Below are 23,592 nucleotides of genomic sequence, written 5' to 3'. Positions count from 1 at the left end.
AATGGGACATGCTAATCGTTCAAATAGTATAGGAAACAGTCATGAGGTACTCTGCATAAATCTAACTTGTACTCTTTTTGGTTTTGTTTCTGGCACTGATGTCCAGTTTCATGAATAGCGATATCTGTGGTCTGTGGCCATCTATTTAGGGTCCCTCTTGGATAATATATAATATAGGCTAGGTATAGATCTCTTCTATATCAGGGTTCTGAATGTGGATGAGTGATAAATGCAGTGAAACTTTGGTTGCTGCTGTCTTCCTTTATCATATTTGTAGACTGACAAAGTAATTTGTGTGTATTCAATCATCCGGCCATCCAGTAATATATTGACTTGTCTAATGGTACTTGTATTGAAGAGGTGGAAGCACCACAACATAAAGAAATGACCCTCTAAATCACTGAAGAAGAAGTCAAATGTATCAAAGTGTTAAGCTTATCCTAACACATTGCCTGTTTTTCATGTATTACTTACTACTAGACAGGCTTCTCTAATAGTCCAACAATTTCATTGCTTTCCAGAGCAGGAAAGCAGGTTAGGAGGATTTCATCAGCCTGTGCAGGGAATTCAAATTGACCTCCTCAACCTTTACTTTTTCCCTTTACTGAAAGACAAACTGAGAGACCCATTCATTTGGAGAAGGTGTTGGAAGGGTGTGTGTGTTTTGTCATGAAGGGCTGCATCTGTAGGCTTTCATTCAAAGCCGTTGCTGTGCCTTGCAGCAAGGGAATCAGAATATTGAATTTCTGCTTCTTTCCTTTTGACCCTTAGAAAGTTGTAAATAACGATAGCACATGAGTTATGATTTAACCCTTCAAATTACTCGAAGATGGTTGACGTTAACTCATGTCCCTGATCACCTGGCTTTCAAAACTCCACGAGGATGGAGCAGATGTTATGTTTGTTTATAGTTCACAACTTCTATCACAGTCTTTGGAGTAACAGACTTAGCAGATGAAAGCATGAACGCTTTGTCTGTGATGGACCATATGCATTTTAAAGGTGTTGCTCTTTAATGTTCAGTTGTGTTTATATAGTGTGAATGGATTTTGCAGAGGCTCACGTTTTACACGTAGCTGTCCTTGAGGTGTACTTCTGTTAATTTGTTCATGTTAAAGCCACAACGTACTTGATATTTTTCATAACACTTGGATCAAGGAAGAAAAGGGGCAGCTGCAAAAACTGACTTTAAGGAAAGAATATCTCTCTCTCTCTCTCTCTCTTTCTCTCTCTCTCTCTCTCTCTCACTCTCTCTCTCTCTCTCATCTATCTTGGTGTTGGGCTTTTTTTAAAAAATGAGAAACGTGTCATTTCATTGCCAGTGGAAGCAGTAGTGTTGCCCGAGGATTATATACATTGCCTGCGCTTGAACTATGATGGATCTGGTTTTCTTGTTTCGGTTTCAGGCACACTATCACATAAGCAGCCTTTGGGAGCAGAGAGGTGGGGATGTCACAGAAGAAAGCATTCTTTTTTGTAATGACAGGGAGACCTAAGGTTAGACTGTTAGTAGCATTGCCTAGAAGAAGAGCTAGGCATGTGTGTCCTTAGCATAAGATACTTTTTTCTAGCATGTGTATCTAAAATATATCTTCTCTTAGCAGTGAGTGGATCTGCCAGTGACCACTGGCAGAGAAGTTGGGTGACCAGGAAATGACTTCCGTACAGCAACTTGCCTGTTTTGGTAGCACATGCTGTATGTTTTATGTTGTACCTGAATTTTATAATTTTCAGATAGATATCTCTGGAATTTGTAGATGCTTCTCAGTCACAGATAAACATTTTAGCAACTTCATTTTTTTTTTTTTTGAAATTCACAAAGCATTTCAAAAGTTATGTCCACTTGGAAGGTTTTTCTGCTTTCATTTCCACCCCCGCTACCCATATGCCAATACTTAGAAATACGAGTTTAATGTAAATTATACTTTGATAGCCTGTTAACATTCTATCAGATTTCAGTTTCTTTTAAAGTTGTTACAGAACCAAACATTTGACAGAGAAATGTAAAGTGTCTAGCAAGTGATGTGAATAGTAACAGATTTTACCTCATTTCTGTCAACTGTCTGTGCTACTATTATTATTAATATTACAGTGTATGGTTCTTGTTCTCTGCAGGTATGTACATAGGGTCTTTGTGGTCAAGGGGCACATCTGCTTATACTGAGAGATAACTTATTGGTTTGGAATCCTTAAGTAATCCTTAAGGATTGGTTTGGAATCATTAAGTAATCCTTAATGAAGTGGTTCTATGAGATCTCAAAATACAGATTTAAATCCCCAAAACTAGAAAGGACAAAACAGGAAGACCAGGCATAGAATGAAAGAACGTCATCTTTATGTAAGAGATAAATTATGATACTCAAAGTCACATCCAGCTTTGTACAAAAAGGAGTGGGTTTATTCTGTACAAGATTACGGGGAGAATGACATAAAAGTACATACTGATAAAGATTGTGCCTTCTGGTGTGTAAAGCGGATATCTAAGTATGTGTCTATTTGTGTCTATATACAGAGTTAAAGGACAGTTTTCCATGAAATAATGCATTCCTTTAGAATTGCTGTAGATTTTCATAATTTTAAAAACATTCCTATTGTAACCTACATCAAAAGGGCAGCCAGGGTTTTTTGTGTCTGACTATACATATGCATTATAAAAAAAGTGAGTCTACTGTAATTACCAGTTTGCAGAGCAAATTCCTGCAGGGTTTGTACTCTCCCCATTAGTAAAAGAGATAAGTTGAAATGTATTAAAATTTCACTGTACAACTGGGAGTTTTTGTTCACAGTAAATGTGTTAATGTTTCTTCATTGCTTGACTGTTTGTGTTTAAATTTAGGCAGCATGCCCAACAGGGACAAAATTATAGGATAAAGCTATGTATAAAAGAAAATCCTTCAGAGAGCACCAATAAGGCTCTTTTTAAAAATAAGCAGTTACGTATAATAGTACATGGCCATAGCCACAGAGAAAAGTTTTATCTGTCTATTTCAGAATTATTGGAATTTTTCTTTCCCTTGTGTGAAAGTTAAGAGGACCGAGCTTATGTCAATAGCTAATATACTTTGATGTAAAAACATTTATTATTTCATTCAGTGTTACTCTTATAAAAAGCAAAAGAAAAGATTCCTTCTTGTTATTCTTATGATGAAGAGAGGCTAATAGCATTTTGAGAGAGAGGTGATAGATCACATTTTCTTCCCTAGTAAAGGAATTCATTCTGGTTAAGAATTCTAATTACAGCCTTTTACATTTCTGGAACATTTTCCTCCGCTTTTCTTCGTTGCCATGAACTTAGTAAATACAATTATTCACATAGATGGGCTTACATTAAAAAAATTAGTCTGCAGCCACTATCACATTGTGTGAATATGTAATGAAATTCACAAACACGGGATAGAGGCTAGTATTTCTCTGCAGTCTAGAGTGAAAAGAAGTTGCAGTTATCTGTAAACACTGGCTGTATAAGCTTTAGCCAACCTGTGGACCAACCCTCTTCTCTCTGTCTCTCTCTCTCTCTTAAATGCTGAAAATGTGGTGTAGTTCTTACTGTTTACCTTTTATACTTTCTTTGGCCTGCTTTTCCATACGTGAGGATGAAAGAGTTTACTGATATCCATGTGCTGTCTCAAATGTCTCTGCAGGCCTCACACAGCAGACCCACAAATATAAACCGTGTACAGAAACAAAAATAAAATATAAATCTTTATTTTTAAATATTGCTATCCTAGAAATATTGTTTGTAATTTATTGCTACGTAGTGGTAGTATCTGTATGTATGTGGAGACATATCAAAGAGAGAGAGAGGAGAGAGTGTATATGCCTGCATGTCATTTCTTTGGATCCGTACATTCAGGTGCCCAGAGGAAGATGTGAAAAGCCCCTTGAACATCCCCTGTTGTATATTAGCTTTCCGTCATAAAGTATATTTTTTCCCTTTAAAATAGGTTGGTTCACCAAAAAGAAAGCGAGGCATTTAATTCTCCCTCCTCGACACTGTTCTTTACAAAGTAAATTTTTAACTGATAGACCTTGAAGTCTTTTAGAGCTATTACTATCTTTTGGCTAATTCATAGAAAGGCACCATATGAAAATTGGATTTTTGATCTGATGGAGTGATTCTTGAGTTCTTATGAACCATTTATAGTCTATCAAGTAAATCCTTCTTAGTTCATGGATTATTGACCCAATGGACCATATTAGCTGCTTCGAAGCTGTTATAGCCCATTATGTTGATTCAGCTGACACACGTATGAACCCAGTCCTCATGCCCAAGATGACATTAACATTGTTCTGGAAGACTCCCTTTTTTCCCACAAGCTTTCTATTTATTTCTGAATTTTCAGGAGTTAGCTCAGAGTTCCTGACAACCATTGCATTAGTCTCCCCATTTGCTCAGTGATGTCAAAGCATTTGTTAGCAGCTGGATGATGTGTTTCTTGCTGTCTTTCTCTATATGTCTCTCTTTGTCCTTTAATCCTTAAAAAGAGAATAATGTTTTTTGCAACACTCTAGGGCACCTGTTACCCTCAGATGCTTATAGAGTCCATAGAAATTTGTGGGATTTCTATGAACATCTGAATGTAACGGATTCAATTTGAGAAACCCACGTTTTAGAAGAAATGATAACATTGTGTTTTTAAAAAATGTTTTCACCTGAGAGGTTCCACTTGAAAAATTCCAGCGACTCTAGCCAGGGGTAAGATCAAGATGTGCCTTTAGTGATTTATATGATGCTCTAATGAAGCCAGTCCAGGTCTCAGCACAGACCCCTGGGGATTCTATGACCTAACATAAATAACGTATAAGAGGGCACTGTAGACTGTTCATCATATCATTATTATTATTTGTAATAGGTATGACTCCTGAGGTGATATCTGCTCTTGGGCAAAGAAACATATTCTTTCTTAATCAGGCATAGTTACGATGCACAGACACATGAACGATGGACAGTATTAAAATGTTTATTGAGATATTCTATTAATGGACAATCCCAAGACAAGGTAGAAGCAAGATGGTGTAAAATTAATCAGTGTTTTTGGCAAATCCTTGCCTCACTTTTTTCAGATTTTGGCCTTTTTTAATGTAACGATTGATAGACTCCATAGAAAGCTGTTGAGAGTCGCTTTCTCTGTCTGAAAATGTGCCACTTTGTTCATAGAAGATCCTAGTGTGAATAGTTAACTGCTTACTTAGCATTTTACCTCATCTTTTTAAGTTGCTTTAAAGCCTTCCCCCACGCCTCTCCCTTTGTGTGTAGTTTCTTCCACATCTCCTCTTCAGTCTCAAACTGCTCTTGGAACTGGAAGAATATCTGAGGAAATCTCACTGTGGAGGAGAGTAGCAAGGGGGATTATTCAGCTCCTTGCCTCTCCCGCCCAGGCCGGGTGGAGCGAGCCCTGGATTACCAGCTGTGGCCATTTAAGGACATCTCACAGCCTCATTTTTCGGCTGTTTGAAAAATCTCTAATTTGGGGGATTTTGATGATTAAATACAAGAATGTATTTGAAGTATTATGCAAGCTTCATGGCACCGTCCGTCGTGGGATGTTGTTAAGTCTCACAAAGGCTACGTCAATTGGCCTGGGCAATCAGAGCTGTCATTTGAAATGATACGTTCGAAAATGCAACGACCTGTCTCCCTTGTTGCTTCACTGGGATAAATTCTTTTCACAAACCTAGAGTAAATTCAGTTAAAAGGTCACCCACCTTATGCGCTTGCTTGGTAAATGGATTGATTACTGTGCTTTGGCATTTGAAATAATGTGGCTGGCTCCTTTTAATGAGAAGGATTGAGAGGCACTCCTTCCTTAAAGGGGTCCTTCCCGTGCTGTCTGGGAAGGGGAGGTGGCCCCGATTCAGAGTGATGCCTTACATTTGGCACACCTTTGGACAGGTCTTGGGTTACTCCTGCATCTCTCTGCTCGGTCAACAAAGTAGGGGACAGCCGTTCAAACCATTCTTCCCAGGATGGAAGCTGCTTCCGTGAAATAACCAGAACTTAGGCTTCATCTTGTCTTACTTCTTGCCTAATGAGGAGTATTTCTTCGTAAAGTGCTGAAAGGTTTATAAATCTCCTTGCATCTCATTCCAAATCCCTTCCTTATTAATGCCTTCCCTATCATATTATGTAAGTAATTGTTGTCATGAATGCCACGGGGAAATGTAGTCATGTTACCACCTTTCAAATTGCCTTAGTGAAAAGGAGTAAAATGTACATCAATGGAATACAGAATTGCTGATTCAACATTAAGGTGAAATGAGATGAGTATTGCTTATCATTCATATGATATCAGAGGTGCTTTGGCTACTTATACAAAGTTATGTATTCTGGTAAATGTAGACTGAGCTTAGTGAAAATGTGCTTCTTTTTTTACAGTGAGCTAATAATCCCTTATTTTCAATTAGACGATAGGTGTGTGTTCATGGGAAGAGTGTTTCTTTTCTCATTATGTTATCACAGCTGCCTAAGTAGTCTGTAAAATTTGTAAGTACAGGCAGTAAGTGGAATATCTTAATTGTTAACTGTTAGGTAAGAAAATAAAATGTTTCTGCCCAAATTGAAATGCCTTTTCATTTCCTGTTTCTCTAATATTACTAATTGCCTAACAAAATAGCTTTTATTACCATAGGCCTAATTTAATTGGGGGGAAAAAGCATAACACATGCACTCCAAAGCCTGCATAGGCTTTGATGCCATAGAAGCAAGGGTATTTTCTTCATATAATTGGCTATATCCCGCTGTTGATTTTTACTCTGAACTCCTAAATTATTTAAATGGGGTCTTCCTCGTGTCGACTGATAGTTGGTTGTGGTCGTAAGCTAATGACTACAGATGCTCATTGGATCCGTGTCTGTGAAAATTTATGTGCCTCTGTGTATGTCCCTTTCTCCCTGTTTGTATTTATATATTCACACATAGTCACAGAGACATTCACATTCATATATGAACATCTACTCAGAAGTATATGGTTTCTCTCTTTGACCCCTCCCCTTAAACCATATTTGTTTCTTGACTTTTGTGGAGGTAATTTTTTCATCACAGTAAATTGAGGAATACTTTTACTAGTGTACATGACAGAATTCACCATTGTTTTTTTTTTGTTTTTTTTTGTGGTACGCGGGCCTCTCACTGTTGCGGCCTCTCCCGTTGCGGAGCACAGGCTCCGGGCGCACAGGCTCAGCGGCCATGGCTCATGGGCCCAGCCGCTCTGCGGCACATGGGATCTTCCCGGACCGGGGCACGAACCTGTGTCCCCTGCATCGGCAGGCGGACTCCCAACCACTGCGCCACCAGGGAAGCCCTATTGTCAATTTTAAACAATTCTCTTTGAGTTTTTCTAGTATCTTGATGAACATTATAACTGAGAGGCCTCCTCACCCCAAATTTGTTGAAGGATGTAAGGATTTCCTGGATTTTCCTGATAGATAAATGGCAGTGGATTTAAAAGTCATTGTCATTTTCAAATGGACATACTAGGTTTTAATATTTTCAAAGTAGAAGGAATTTTCGGATTTAAGCTGCAGTGAAATTCTTTAGTTGCTTTGCCTTCTGTTTAACCACTCATTTAGCATTTGTATACTGAAGACCTACTAAGTTAAAAAAGGATATTATGCTACATTGTGTCCCCGGGGGAATAATATCTTATGAATTAAATGTTTTAACACCACTAAAAGAAATTAGGTGAATGTAGTAGGTTTGCCCTCCTCACTTTTAAGCAGCTTTATTGAGATAGAGTTCATGTATCATACACTCTACCCATTTAAAGTGTACAATTCAATAGATTTTAGTATATTCACGGTTATACACAACCATCATCACAGTCATTTCCGGAACATTTTCATCACCTCAAAAAGAAACCACTAACTACTCCCTATCTTTACAGATTTCTGTGTTCTGCACATTTCATATGAATAGACTTATATAATTTAGGATCTCTTGTGTCTGGCTTCTTTAACTTAGCATAATATTTTCAAGGTTCATCCGTATTGTAGTAATATCAAGTGTTCATTCCTTTTTATTAGCCAGATAATATTCCACTATGTAAATATACCATACTTTGTTTATCCATTTGCCAGGTGAGGGGGTGGGATAGAGAATAACACCTTTCAGGAGAAAATTAAAATGAGGTTTTAAGTCTTCTGATTTTTAGCAGTAACTGATGTTTAAAGGCTACCTTTTCACAGTGAATCTCTTTCAGGTATTTTGTATGTGCTATCGTGAAGATAATATTTCCTTGGTCAGTAACATTGTTCTTACGATGTCTTGTTGGAGTCTGGCCATTTTTGAATTGCCCAGCTTTCTGTCTTGACCTTGTTGTCCACTGTTTGTATCAGTGGCATCTGGACCTCGTAGTGAGTCTGGACTGACCATGTCTTTTCAAATCTTCCGACTCAGCCGCAAGATCGGATTGATGAAAAGGCATCAAGAAATTTCAGAGCACATAAGTACAACAAAATGATCACTTTTATCAGGTTGCTATTTCTTCATATGACATTAAAAAACAATTAGACACATTTTAAGGAACCTTTTATAGAAAGGTTAATACATTTTTCAATTTCTAATTTATCTTACCACAAACTAAGATATATACTTTTGCTGGCCCATTGTGTGATTTTTGTGTTTTTTTTGTTTTTTTTTTGCGGTATGCGGGCCTCTCACTGTTGTGGCCTCTCTCGTTGTGGAGCACAGGCTCCGGACGCGCAGGCTCAGCGGCCATGGCTCACGGGCCCAGCCGCTCCACGGCATGTGGGATCTTCCCGGACCGGGGCACGAACCCGCGTCCCCTGCATCGGCAGGCAGACTCTCAACCACTGTGCCACCAGGGAAGCCCCCATTGTGTGAATTTTTAAGGGGTTTGGTTAAGCAGACAGTAATTTCATTGCTTCTCATTTGCTGCTGTTACTATTACGAGTAGTGGCATTTACATTGCAGTTTAATACTCTGTGAGCCCTTTACTTTTACTCTACACTCTATAATCACTGATAATCACTTCTTGTGAATTCTGTGAACATTGTCCAAACTCAGATCTGTACATTTCCTTACATAAATACAGAAAACATACCCACCTTACTGCAACTATAGGTTTATATTAATAGTCTCAGAGCCAGAGTTAGATAAGACTTTTTAGGTTGTTATAAAACTTCTTTGTAGTATATTTAAAACCAGGGGTCTCAGTGTTCTATGTCTGTCCAACTCACATCTTCTTGTCTTGTTTTGATACCTGATTGTAAAACCCGGCAGCACAACAGGTGGATATGGATGTACCTTTCCTTTCGGCCTGTATGTGTTTTGTAGTCACGTAAAAGCAAATTTCTCTTGTAGTTTTCTAGTAAGCTCAGAAGTTATCCACCATGCCAAAAAAATTTTTTTCTTTGCTCAAGTTGCATCTTGACTTAGGCAAATTTAAGACACTGTTCTTCTACAAAGGCAATATCATATAGATTTTCAAAGTCTTAGCTAAAACTCAGAGTACTTCTTTTGGAAGTTGTTGCTTTTGCATTAGTTTTAGGGATCAGCCATGTGAAAATGGAAGAGGAAAAACTGTCCTGAAAATTATACAGGGAGCTGTTTCCTTACTTAATAAATCACCATTCCTATTGTGTGAGTTCTTGAGAATCTCTGTGGCAATGCTTGAAGTACGGCATTAGGTACTTTATACACAAGATGTATAAATGTGTGTGGCAGTCCATCTTTTTCTGGTCACATATAAGATTACTCTCTTCATCCATAATGCTTAGTAGCTGTTACTTTGTAATTACTACAGTGTATTCTGAGACAATCCTAGAAGAATTAGTTTCCAGATTCATTATGGATAATTTTCCAGATTTTTTTAAAGACAGAAGTCTTTGAAGGACAGTTTTCCTACCTAATAAAAAAGGTTTATTTGACCTTTGGCACCATACATACCTTTCCTTCTGGGACCTGTATGTACAGAGATGAATAACATATGCAGAGATGAATTAATAATAGCTAATTATAACATGGACTACTTTGGATCTTCATGGAAGTTTGGCTGAGTTTACCTGTTTATCACACCTACATGTGATTTCCAAAGTAGAAAATTCATTTTATTAAGAAATTTGTTCTTGTTAAAAAATAAGAAAGGCAAACCTTGTCACTGATAACCATTATAGCCGATTAATTTGTACACCTAGATGGTACCACCTAAGTTTCCGGAAGAAGCTGGTGGGACAGATGGATGCTCTATTAATGATTGGCTTTTTCAGGAATTCAGTTTTAGTGTAGGTTATGTTCTTAACTCTTAAACATTTTTAAATGATTCAAGTAGAATTTCATAATCCAAGTTGTAAATCTTGGTATCCTCCCCAGAAATGAATAAGGAGAAAGCAGATTTAAGAAGGATTTTTAGTTATATATGGGATATTTGGCCAGGTTAATGAACACTTGAGGGGATCTCCTGGCAAATAGTTTTCTTTGTGTGGAAAGACAAAACCCAGAACTGAAATTAGTCTTATTTTTTGGGGTTTCGGGAAGGGAGGTTCTCTTTCTATGATTGTTCCTTCAGAATATGTCTTATGTTTCTCTATGCCCCATGGCCTTATTTTGCCTTTTGTTGTTTTGTATTAATAGGTAACTCCTGTAAGTGTTCCCAAAGAAGGAACAGCTAACAGGAGATGTATTAATTAACCTTGTGTCTAGTTCTTTTGTGATATACGCTAAATATTAGCTGAAGGCACAATCTGTGCTTTTCTGAGAAATATCATTTGGTTTGAAGACTGATGTTCAGTTCACATTAACTTGCAGAGTTCAAGCCAGCTACGACTCTAATGAAGTTTAAGGACTCTTCAGTTTTAGTGATAACAGAATCTGTTATTTGAATAGGGCTTTGGTACTCATCCAGAATACTAGCAAATGCACTCTTACTTAAAATTCAAATATAAGTGTTACTGACTGAACCTTGATTAAATATTTTTATACTAAATTGGTCTACTTTATGAATTCTAGACATACTTTTGAACATGAATATTCATAATTTACTGGTTTTAACTGTATCTCTTCTTTTTCTACAGGTAACAGAAATAAACTGATTAGTAATTGGGAAATCCACCCTATCATTTAAGAGATGTGTAACACCTAAATAAACATTTTTGAACCCCAGTATTAAAACAGAAATAATAATCCCTGTCATGCCCAATTTAGAGGATTATAGTATGAAGAATATGGCATCATATATGTCAAAGTTCATTTATTCATTAAGACTAAATATGTGTTAAGCATTTTACAAGGTGTTGGAAAAAATACATTGGGAGGAATCATAAGGGGAAAATAATTCAAATGTAATATGTGGAAAGTTTCTTGAGGTCATAAATGTTTTCCATCTTTTGAGCTTTTGCTATCACTGGACACAGTGCCACATGCTTTATATTCATTATTTCATTTGAGTCTTTTGACACTCTTGTGATGTTATTGTTACCATCATTTTACAGATGGGAAAGAGGCTCGGAAGACTCATGCATTCTTTCTTTTTTTTTTTTTTTTTTTTGCGGTACGCGGGCCTCTCACTGCTGTGGCCTCTCCCATTGCGGAGCTCGGGACGTGCAGGCTCAGCGGCCATGGCTCACAGGCCCAGCCGCTCCGCGGTATGTGGGATCTTCCTGGACCGGGGCACAAACCCGTGTCCCCTGCATCGGCAGGCGGACTCTCAACCACTGCGCCACCAGGGAAGCCCTCATGCATTCTTTAAGTGCCTTTTAAGCACCTATTATTTGCCATTATATTTACACTGTAAGCCCAACAATATGTCACTCTGCCTTCAGGGAGCTTAAATTCTACAGGGGAAGGCAGACTTTAATCAAATAGTCACACAGATATAGGGTGTGTGTGTGTGTGTGTGTGTGTGTGTGTATATATATATATATAAAATGAATAAGTATAGATAAATATAATATTCACAACTGTGATAAGTGCTGTGACAGAAAGATCCCTTGGGGGCAGCTGCCCTGGGGAATGGAAGTAATATTTGAGTTGAAAGCTTGAAAGATGATCAGGAGTTAACAATACACAATGGGGGGGGGGCGGTGAGCAGACGGAGGGGCTCTGCCCCATGGCTGCCTGCGAGTGGGTGGAGAGCTCACACAGACCTGGAATCGGATTCCTGTGACTTCAGGGCAAGGTCCTGAATTAGCTCCATCTCAGTTTCCTCCTTTGTGAAATAAAGGGAATAACAGTACTGACCTCGTGGTATTTTCTGAGGGAGAGCTAATGTTTGTAAAGTGTTAAGCACAGTATCTGGAAAATGGCACATATCCAGTAAATCTAGCTATTATTGATAATAGGTAACAGTTTACTGTTGCAGATAAATGTTTAAATCCTACCTTTGGTAGAAGAAAAGACCAAGGCATAAAGAGGGAGAAATGGTGCTTCCCAAACCTGTTCAAGGGCTTCCTTCTGTTCTTAGGGTCTCTCCTCTGAACCCACTGCCCATGAGCTCTGACTGTCAAATCCTTGAGCACAGGGACTCTGCCATCCATTTCTGCCACTTAACCCAGTACTTGGCTCCACAGTGATGGGCTTTGCGTAGTGATGATATCTGAAGCTGTAGGAGGGGATGAAATTGCCTAATTAAAGAACGAAGAGCCCGGCCGTGGGAAACACCTGTATTTATTTACAGTGGAGAGAGAGTGAGAAGCTGCTGCCAATAAACTAGGATAGTTGGTCTCTACAGCCCAGGAATGAAGGAGAGTTAGTGCCTTAGGTTCCCTCGGGGTCTAGGAGAACAAGGAGGCTAGAAAAGGGGACCAGATGTGATGAGAACATTCCTCTTGGAGACAGCAGTTTCAGGACTGTGTGGGGCAGAATCCAGATTGCACAATTAAAATGTAGGTGGAAGCAGTGGGCGGTGGGTGCATGGATTTTTCTTTCAAGAAATCTATGGCAAAGCTAAGCAGAGGAATCATTACTTTAAATAAGTTGCAGGCTTAAGAAAACTTGTTCTTGTTCTTGGGGTGTTGGAAAAGCTTATCCTACTGAAATGGAGGAAAGAGTTTCAGGCACTCGCTGAAGTGGGGTCCTGGAGGTGTGGAGGGGTTGCTAGCCTGAGTTGGCCAGACCTGCATAAGGGTCCTACATCTATAGGTGGGAATATCCTGATCAAATTGTCTTCTCTTTTCCTGGTGTCCCCTTTCTGTCACCTCGTTATCGCCACTGAATTTTCTGTAGTCATGAATGCCCGGCAGTGGGGGGGAAGCACTCATATACTAGCTACGTGAAGAAATGGATGTGCTCACCAAAATGAAAGCTTCACCATCTCTACTCTTCCCAGCTCTCTCCTTGTACAGTGTGTACGTTTTTGAGGCTTAACTGGCTTTGATAGTTTTATGATAATTTATTTTTTTGAAGTGTGGGTGAGTTGGCAAGTGATCACATTGGTTCTGTTTTGTTGTGAATAAATAGTATGTCAAACTTTTATGCCGTTTCAAAAATGTTACTTAGAATAAAACTTCCTTTGAAGCCACAATAGTCTCATACTCAAAATATTTATTTAGACCATATTGTTTAAATATATATAATTCCCTTAAGGAACAATTGTAGTCTGTATAAATCTGAATTGAAAACAAATAGACCTTCTGGAAGTCATAGAAATACAAAATGGATATTCCAGTGCTCAAGTGTTTATATACAAAAGGAGCTGAGGTGTTCCAATGTTTGTATGTTTAGGTACAAAAAGGGTAAAATTATGAAAAAGGAAAAGGATGAGGATCTGAAAAGTTTAATCCCCACATGTGCCAGATGTATAAAGTTATTTAGGAAGAGAAAAATATTTGAATCATAAACTAGTTCTCAGTAAATGAATGAATAGTTCAATCAGTAAATAAATAAATATACCTAAAATAAAGCAAATCTACAGTGTCTTAATTTGTTTTGTCCTGAATATAGCTGTAATTAAAATCGACGAAAGTATGTTTTAAACACAATGTGAAGTGAGGCTATTTTTGTCAAATAACTGTCAAATCAAAATGATCAAATCAGTGATTTAAAATATGTATGTTTTTTGTGCTGGAGTTAACATGTAGTCCTTGAGAGATAGTCATTGTTAGTTTTGATCATTCCTTAGTTTGGTAAAGCAGAGGTGACTTTTTTTCCTTAGTGTTTATGAAAGATTCTGTTATCGCACTTCAGATTATATAAATATTTTAATGTCAATGTGGTTGCTGCATCTGAATTTATAATTGGATAGTTTGTAAGGTGCCTTGTTTTTAGTAGAAACACTGCCCCCTAAACTGTTGTTGTTTTGTTTTGTGTTACCATAGTACAATCAAATCGTGAGTTCATTAATGAACACGCCATTTAAAGAAGCTCTTTCTAACCTGGGATGTTCTGACGTATTGCTCAGTCAGTTAAACTATTGAAGTTGACACAAGAAATTTGGGGAGAAACATTTCCCCTTCTAACCTTCAACTACATATATTATTCTTGCGTAGTCAGCATTTCCTTTGCTGCCCCTATTTCTTACTACTATTTCCTTTCATCACTAATACATACAGCAAAATTTTACAACCTCCTAATATGTAATTGGACTATTGACGTTGGAAGAAAGGCCCTGAAATATCAGGCAGATGATACACCTGAGTGTTTTTCTTGCAGTAATAGAGGAGCAAACTAGGGTTGGAGGTGAAGCAAGAGAGGAGTCTAGGCAAGGACTCTATTGGAAACTGAACAGGGACCTATAGATTTGATGTTCATTAACAAAAGAGAAATATTTTAAACTTGCCTGATCTAAAGCTTGGGGAGCAGTCAAAGCCCGTTCAGTCTTACTCTCTGTAAATGGAGTTTGTCCCAACCACGTTAACAATGTCTAAAATACTGTCTGTTACAAATGAGACAGTTTATATAAAAATCCAGCTGCTTCCAGGAACATGAACGTCTGGAGCTGTGTAAGAGAGAGTAGCTTTCAGGCCCAGCACTGCAGTTTCAGGTAGCCCTGTACCTCTCCCCCACCCCACCCCCCAAATCAGTAATTATTGATTGCATCTACAGCTGTAGAGAGGTCTTTTCCTGGCAGTTCAGGTAGTTACAGTAGATGGTTAATGTGAATGATGGGACTAAATCCCTTCTGTCTTCAGAACTGCCATGCAAGTTAGAACTAAATGTATGAGATAAATTTATTAACTGTAGTCTAGGAGCATAGGTTGGCTTTAGCACTGTTCTCAAGCATAGGTTCTTAATCTATCAAAAGTTACACTTCATTAATGCTAATTTTCTGTGGATTCGCTTTATAATGTAAACCGGGGAGATGATTTTTTAAAGTGCTTGTAAAGAAATGAAAGGTTTTTGAGTGTGTCTTTCAGTTTTCTAAGATATAGGTGAGTTGTTCCAAGTATCAAATGTTCACATAAATGTCTTTTCCTGTTCTACATCTGATCTAAAAACAAATGTAAACTTAATCTCTTACATCATCATTAAAAAAAAATGGGGGTTGTTTTGCATTTTTCAAAATAGGAAATGAAAATGGACTTGATATATCAAGGGGGAAACAAACAAGGAATTGGGAAGTGACAAATGATGCCAGAAATATGCCAGGTGTTATTGGGCCAACAGGAATATCTCTCAAAATGTGTCTGAAAGATTAGTAAAACATTTAAAAGAAACACTGCAGAAGAAAAGTAATATTCTAATAATATTACTTGTATATCATGTTTTCCTCGGAACAACATTTCGTTTGAACATTATTGTATGAGAGTGTATTTTTTTTGCACTGTTGCCAGGTGGATGAACTTAAATGTGCCTGTTTGGTAGCAGCAATATTTTTTTCTCTTTCGGGTCCCTGGTGTTTCAGATCCAGCATCTTGTAGAGTATGTAATCCTTTACTCTTATACTACTCGGACTATCCTTCTAATTTAAAGCTCACCTATGAACGGCATGAAACATTCTATTAGTGAATCAGTGTTGTTTTCTAATATGTTTTGGTAAGAGATTTTGATGGTTTCAAAATTTATTTTTAAAACTCTCCGGGCCCCTAAAGCCGTTAAAAATGGGAAGTGGGTGTTATTATTAAAATGGTGAAGAAATATGGTACCTTTGAACAGATGCTGATCTCTTTTCCTCCTCTCCTTTGCAGGCCATCCGCTGCACACTGGTGAACTGCACGTGTGAATGTTTCCAGCCGGGGAAGATTAACCTGAGGACTTGCGATCAGTGTAAACATGGCTGGGTGGCACATGGTGAGGAAAATCTGGACTTTTCTTCCCGTTCTTGTTATGTTCGTGTGAGCATGCCTTAATTTTTTTTTTTCTTAGAGCTGTCACTGGCCTAGAGAAGAGAGGGGTCAGCTGTGCTCCAAGTGTTAGTTCCCGTGCAGCCTGCAGCTCCCCAATTGCATATTCTCGGCTCCAAGAAGTAAGGCCAGGCGGGCAGCTCTCAGCAGCAGGGCGAGATGTTTATAGGACAGTTGGGTTCTGAGTGAACATAGCAGCAGCCAGCAAGCACCAGGCCCGATGGAAACTCAAACATACCACAGTTGGCCTTTCAGGGCCTGGACCTCAGAGGGGAGCTGGCAAGTCCTCTTTGCTTGAGGAGAACTCCTCCATGACTGCTCAGCCTTGTCATCTGCGTTCGGGGCAGAGTTTATCCTCCCAGATGTTAAATTCTGTATGGTCTAAGGTGGGTGAGAGAGTGAACGGGAACATTATTTGGCTGGTATCTGAAAAAAAATAATCCGTAAATACCGTCTTTCAGCGTGCCCGGGGATTGGAGGAGGCTGGCCCTAGTGGAGGGGGAGCTCTGCATAGGTGTGTGTTCGGGGCGAGGGTGACCGGGGGCCGAGGCGGGAAGGGTGAAGGCTCTTTGCCAGATGCACAGAGCTGTCCCATCCGTGGGCCTTCACTGAGCATTTAACGTGTTCTTCTGTCTGGTTTATGTTTTTGACGTTGAGGCGAAAGGAGACTTGCAAATAAGCAGGGACTTTACGTTAGTTTTCTTCACTTCCTAGGCTGTATAATTTTAAAAGATAGGTAATGTTTATAGAAGAAATCCTGGCTTGAGATTTTATTGACAGCCTGGGGGAGTGGCTCTTAAGTGGACATATTCTTCATTCCCAAGCAGTGCCAAATATCCAGTGGGTTGTATTTTTTTAAATGTCATGTTATTCTAGCGAGATCTGAGGGAACGACACCGGACCATGCCTTGAGATGCATTTAATTTATCATGTGTCTTGCTTGTTGGGGCACGTAGGTTGGTGTTATGGGGCCATTTCAGCCCTGTTTCTGTGAGGGAGAGAGAAGAGGTGTATCGAGTAGTATGGGGGGAGCACACTGGAAGGCGTGTGCCTCAGACACAGAGCCACAATCCTCCAGTGCCTCCAGGGATGGAACTTGTTCCTGCTTTATTAACAAGGCCAAAATCTGTAACAACTCTCAGTCCAGTTTTGAACCACACTTGAGGTGCTGTTGCTTTTGTGGTCTGTGCAAGTGACTGCATTCGATGACTTTTTCTCCCTTCCTACATGAGTTTGCTCGGGCTGCCATAACAAAATGCCACCGACTGGGCAGCTTAAACATCAGAAATTTATTTTCTCATGGTTCTGAAGGGCCGGAAGTCCCATATCAGGGTGGTTTCATTCTGAGGCCTGTCTTACTGGCTTGCAGATGGCTGCCCTCTCGCTGTGTCCTCACATGATCTTTGCTCTGTGAGGCACACCCCTGGTGTCTCTGCGCACCCAGATTCCTCTTCTTAGTCAGATTAGATGAGGGGCCACCCTAAGGGCCTCATTTTAATCTAATCACCTCTTGAAGAAAGGCCCTCTCTCCAAATACAGTCACATTCTGAAGGACTGGGGATGAAGGCTTCAACAGATGAATTTGGGGGAGGGGGAACACAATTCAGTTTATAACACTTCCCAAGTATCCTTCTTTCCCTCAGTAAGTATTGGCTCTGCCAGATAACAGCTTATGTCCCAAGCCCATCAAGGATCCTGGAGGCGGTGCGGGGTCAAATTCTGGCTCTACAGCTTTGATGGCATGTCGCTCAGCACCTCTGCATCTGAGCTTTCTTATCTGTAATAGAGGGTTAATGGCATCCACCTTGTAAGATTATTGTGAGCATTGACGATAAACTATATGAAGCCTTTAAAATAAATTATACATGTTAAAAGCAACAAACCGGACAACACATGAGCAATAAGGGGGGTGGGGAGGGTCCAGTCATTAAACAAAGGACTTTTCATTCATTCCCTCTCATTTTTTCCAAAGCCATCTTGTGTTACCATCATCTGTCTACTGTGGTAGCCTTGTGAGTATAAAAGTTTACTGTGTCACCAGTTTATTTTATCTGTCTAACTTCCACGTGCATATTACATTAGTAGTGTAATGGGGGGAAAAAGCAATATTTCTTCCTTCTTGAACAACATAAATTATCCCCAGCCAGTGGTTGTTTCTAAGATTTTCTGAGGGATGTGGTTTTTCCCTAAACTTGAATAAGGTATTTCTGTTACATCAGACTCGGCCTTTTCTACCGTGTCATTAGAAATTCTGTGTTTCTGGTATATTAATTGTGAAGTTTCTCAGATCTCACTTTTCCTCACCACTACTATCACCTTGACCTCTTTTCCCCCACAAGGGAGACGTATCTGTATACAACTCAAAATATGTACACGCCGATATACAGATCTCACTCTTCCCCCATTCAGTAGGACAAATATGACAGAGAGGATCTGGCTCCTAGCTTTTGAGTTGGCAGTGGGATGAGAGCACCCACTCTTTTTGCCCTTAGCATTTCAACTAATTGCTTCACTCTCTCCCCCTGCACAGAAAACCCTGAAATCGTGTCTCCAGTTATTTCTGCTCAGAGCTGTGAGATACAGCAGTCTTCCTGGCTGCCTTACTCAGTACAATATCCTATGTGTGGGACAAGGAGAAAGTGACTTGTTTTTTCTACTGTGTGATTTTTCTGTGAAAGTAGATGGAACGGCAAGCAGTAAGACTACCAAAATACATCTCATGGCATCATTTCATCATAGCCCTGAACACACTCCACGTGTAATTGTACCATAAAAAATTAATATTTGCCGTTAAAAATAACTAAATGCCAAAATCAGGGTTTCTCTACAAAAAGATGAATTTTTAGAAATTTGTTGGCCTCTTTTGAATTAATGTCTTACTATATCTTCTTTGTTATCAGCATCTTCAGTTTCTTCCTAAGATGTAGGATTTCGTGGGTTATTATATATTTATTCATACACACACAGTCTCACACAGTCCCTTCATAGCCTTATGATTGCTTCTGAAATCTGCTTGAATTGTTGACACTAGTTGCTTTACAAAAATCTTAAGATGTTTTGAAAAGTGAAAAGGAGTAATTAATTCATCATACTGTAACACCTGAATTTTGCAATTACTCACTGGGCCTTGGTGCTGTTCACAAATTACTTCCTTGAAATCTTAGCACCATTGAGATAAAGAGGGGGGAACCCAAAAATGACTCCTTGATTACCAGTAGGTATTTCCCACTGAATTAATAAAGGATTTCCTGCTCTTTTTCCCCATTAAGGAATTTCAGCTCTTGGACTTTGAAAGCAGGGCTTTATTGAATTTAACATTATTTAAAACAAGCTCTTTGGGGATATAGGATGTCCATACCAACAGTGTATAATAACCTGGAGTTTCTAATTTTGTCATATTTCACAGTCTTCAGTTGAAGGACTCCAGCATACTGCCACTTAATTCACTTAACAACTGTATTTTTTTCCTTCCTCTGTTTGCATTGTCTTTTCTATGCTTTTCCTTCATTTGCCTAAAATTATCAGAGTGAGTCTTGAAAACATTTAAAAAAAAACACATTTCCTGCAAGTTTAATTTTTCTTGGTTCAACATTGCCAAAATAAGGTATCAGCGTAAGAGCAGTAATGGGCTTCTTTACTGGTGACATAAATGTTTGTGTCAGTAGAAATTCAGTAGGTGGCATTTTGACCCTTTCCCACCATACTAGGGTAGTAATTCTACTGTTCAGAGAATTGAAGCTTCAGCCAAAGATTTTACATAGCCTTACAAATTAGCAAATCTTACTAGTATACCGAGTTGTGGACAAGGAGGGGTGGGAGGAAGTGTACTTTGTAGCTACTCATCATTCTCCTCTGAGGAACCTGCTTCCAGTGAGAAGTATAACTAATTGGACTCTCTTGCCTTTGGGATAAACTGGAGGTGGGGTGTAAAGGGCGAGGGCTACTGTACTAAACCATTTTTATTATTTGTTGTTTGTAAATTAGTTTTAATGTCTATAGTCTAGATGATGACTTTATTTCGAAACCAGTAAGATGAATAAAGTAGTACAAGTGTTAAAAAGTAAACTATATTCTAAATGATTTTCAGAAACATTTAATGATAATCCAGGCCAACTGGAAAACTACTGTTTAAAAAAAAAACATGATGGGATATGTTTGATTTGATAAAAGAGGTGGGCAGATTTTAGAAAAGTAATTTATTTAGAATTTTTTTCCTTGGCTAGCTCAGTAATTTTTACTTCTGACGAAGCCCACTTGTTAAAACTCCTTTTTTTTAAAAAAAAAAATCCATGGTTTCTTGGGATGTCCAGTAAACATTTGTCAAGGATAGAGGCTTGATGAATAAAAAATATATTATATAGGTTAATGAACCCCATGGTAGCCTTCTTGGTGCAAATTATTTTCTTTATAGAATACTTTGACTTTAAATACTTTATTTACTCAGCAAGCCAGCTGTTTTCTTGCCAGTGTTCAAACTATTCAGATTTTTTAAATGTAAAATGAGCAGGCTTGGCCTGTCATCTGGATCATCAATGAAGAGATATTTATTAAACATACATCATATGTAAAGTATTGTACCAGGTATGCTTTGGTTCTTCAATTCTGTGCCACAGGAAATGGTGAGCAGTATAAAGTTAATTTAGTGTCATCTACCAACCAGCTTTATGGTTTAATATACTGTAAGACTTAATATTCATATAATCCGTTAATTTCAAGGCTTTCTTTTTTGTAATTCACTGGAAGTCATTTTTCTCTTTTTTCTCGGCATCGTTGAATTTGAATTCCCAGCTCTTTACTTGATATGTCTTATCAGAGCAGGGCTATTTATAGAGACACTCACCCGAACAGAAAACATAGGACATCCCGTTAAATTTGAATTTCAGGTAAACAGCAAATAATTTTCTAGTATAAACATGTACCTTGCAAATTTAGCTGAGTAGTCCTGTGTTTTTATGTGCTAAATCTGGCAAGCTGATACCTAAAAGAAAACCCTAGTTAGGCTTAATTTGCATAATTAAGTCCTAAATCAGGGCCATCGGTTCTGAGCATTCTGTAATCAAAAACCTTTTGATCATGTCCATCCTACATTTAGAATCACAAGATCGCAAATCTGTAAACTATTCTGTTTACAGGTTCCTGAGATTTGTTGGCTGCTCGGTACTTTGTAAGGATTTAAACAGGGTAGATCAAAACCAGTAATTTTTCATTTTATCCCATGAAAGGTCACATGTCTTTATTACTTGTCCCAGGCTGTGCTCTTCTCATGAATTGTCTGAACATCTGTGAAAGTAGTTTATCCCCAACCGGTAGTTCTGTAATATTCTCCCTGACCAGTCCAAGAGCCAGTGTAACTAAGTATACGCTTTCCTTTTCCATTCTCTTTTCTTTGCTAGTCTTCTCCTCTTCCCAACCCCGATAGAAGTCTATTATCAAAAGCAATAAAGCATGGCATTTCTCTGACATCATGCTCATTCTGAGTAACACAGCAACAGTTTCTATATGATCATTTGTAAATTTGTCAAGCGTAAGAGAGGAGGGTGAATAAAATGGAGTGTCCTCTGACAAAGGAAAATAATGCTTGCAGATATTAACCTGCAAGAAAGCCCTGCCTCCCTCTTACTGACCTGGAGACTGTCCTAACAAGAGTGAATTTTGCTTTGGGAGAGAATTGTTGCAGAGGGGTATTTAGGATTAGATGAAAAAACGTAAGAAAGGTCCTAGCTGGAAACCTCAGCACAGGGAAATAAATGCAGGCTTCGACGTGGCAGAGTAAGAACCTGATCCTTTGGGAAGAGGTAGGTGGCCATGCTCCTAGGGCTTTGCTTAGAAACACGAGGATAGAAACCCCACAGTCCTCTTCCCCTGGTGCACTGGTTTGGAAAAGGTGGGAGTTCATGGAGTATCTGCTTAACAGAATGTGTCTTTCTAGAAGACTTAGTTCTTCCCGGTTGTGACACTGAAACCTGGCTCGCCTAGCTGCAGAATTCTCTTTTAGTCAGGGAAACCAACGTCTAGCTGCCTCCTGGCTCTGGGGGGGCCAGGAGGGTCCTGCTCTCTCCATGGACGAAGTCCTTGAACATCTCTCCACTTATTTTTATTTTAGAGAGCAAACACAAGGCCACTTTCCTGCCTGGCACAAGAGCCTTCTTTGCTTGACCTGAGGGCACCGTGCCCTCTTCTGCTTCTCTCCCTTACTCCCTGATCACAGCTGATAAGCTTGAAAGGGAGGACATCCTCACAAATGTGACGGTTTGCTGCTTCATTCATGGCATTAACTATATTTCTTATTGTGTCCCTGAGCTGCTTGTTTTGAGTTGTTTCTCAGTCTGCCCACCTTTGGGACGGTGCTTTGAACTCCCTAAATTTTTTTTTTTTTTAATCACCACACAAACAGTGCCTCCCCTTCAAAGTCCTGGGCTCTCTGCCTGTTAGCTCCTCAGATGTTGTTTTCTAGCTCCATCTTGTTCAGATGGAAACATACGGCGGATCTGGTAAATCCTGGGCTCTAAAGTGTACAGTGCCAGTCCCCTGCTAAGGACTTTCTAGGGAGGATCTTGAGATTGAAACCTACAGAGCTGGAGCCTCAGGGTCTGAAGAAGCTTCAGGTATGCAAATGGGAGGCGTGAGAGAAAAGGAGGTAAAAGTGCAGCTGTGTGTAGGTTCGCATCCTGCCTCTACCACCTGCCATCAGTAGAACCTTGGCCAGGTTACATAACCTCTGTATTCTCATCTGTGAAATGTGGATAATGATAGTGCCTAGTTTGCAGGGTTCTTTCTGGCATTAAATGAGATAATCTACTTAATAAGTGTTCGTTGTTATTTCTCAATTCTTACAGAAGTAAAGCTTCAACCTTGAGAACATGACAGACACATTTTATTGTGGTCGAAATGGTTAAAAGTTGGGTGTGTTCAGGCCAGTGGTCGAATCCCATCTCAGTCTCTAGTTAGTTAGCCCCAGTTCTTTTATCTGTAAGCTCAAATAATAATAGGAATGTACCTGAATAGCACAGTGAAGTTTTGAGGAGGATTAAATGAAGAGGTGGACTGATTATTAATTATACTCTCTAGAGCGTCATGAATTTCTTCAGTGTCCAGTGCTGGAGTGAGGTCACCAGTTCCTTTGGCTGTGAGACCAGCTGTTCCTAGGGTGATCTTGTTTTCCCCAGCAAATCCAGTTTAGCTTCATACCTTCCATCTCCCCTAAAATGTCATGTGAGCCCATATTTCAATAGAAGTCCAAAACCCTTTTTCCCCGCAAAGTCACATTTTAAGAAGTGCACATCAGTTGAGATGAATTGTAAGGTTGCTTATCTGTTGAAAATCCAAAACCCAGAAGTAAACGAATTTTAGACAGGG

The 23,592-nt window shown here is 39.1% G+C and overlaps 1 protein-coding gene across 2 annotated transcripts in view; it reads left to right on the top strand.

The window, feature by feature from the left end:
* BNC2 (basonuclin zinc finger protein 2) overlaps positions 1-23,592 on the top strand; it is a 423,578-nt gene that overhangs the window by 255,601 nt on the left and 144,385 nt on the right. For both annotated transcript variants that reach the window (XM_060155105.1, XM_060155106.1), the window contains one exon: positions 16,081-16,183. In XM_060155105.1, the coding sequence (XP_060011088.1) occupies positions 16,081-16,183 (103 nt within the window). The remainder of the gene's footprint in view (positions 1-16,080; positions 16,184-23,592) is intronic.

This window comes from Lagenorhynchus albirostris, chromosome 7 (assembly GCF_949774975.1).
Source record: "Lagenorhynchus albirostris chromosome 7, mLagAlb1.1, whole genome shotgun sequence".
Classification (NCBI taxonomy): Eukaryota; Metazoa; Chordata; class Mammalia; order Artiodactyla; family Delphinidae; genus Lagenorhynchus; species Lagenorhynchus albirostris.
Note: the sequence above shows the minus strand (reverse complement) of the source record. Positions and strands in the feature narration are given on the sequence as shown.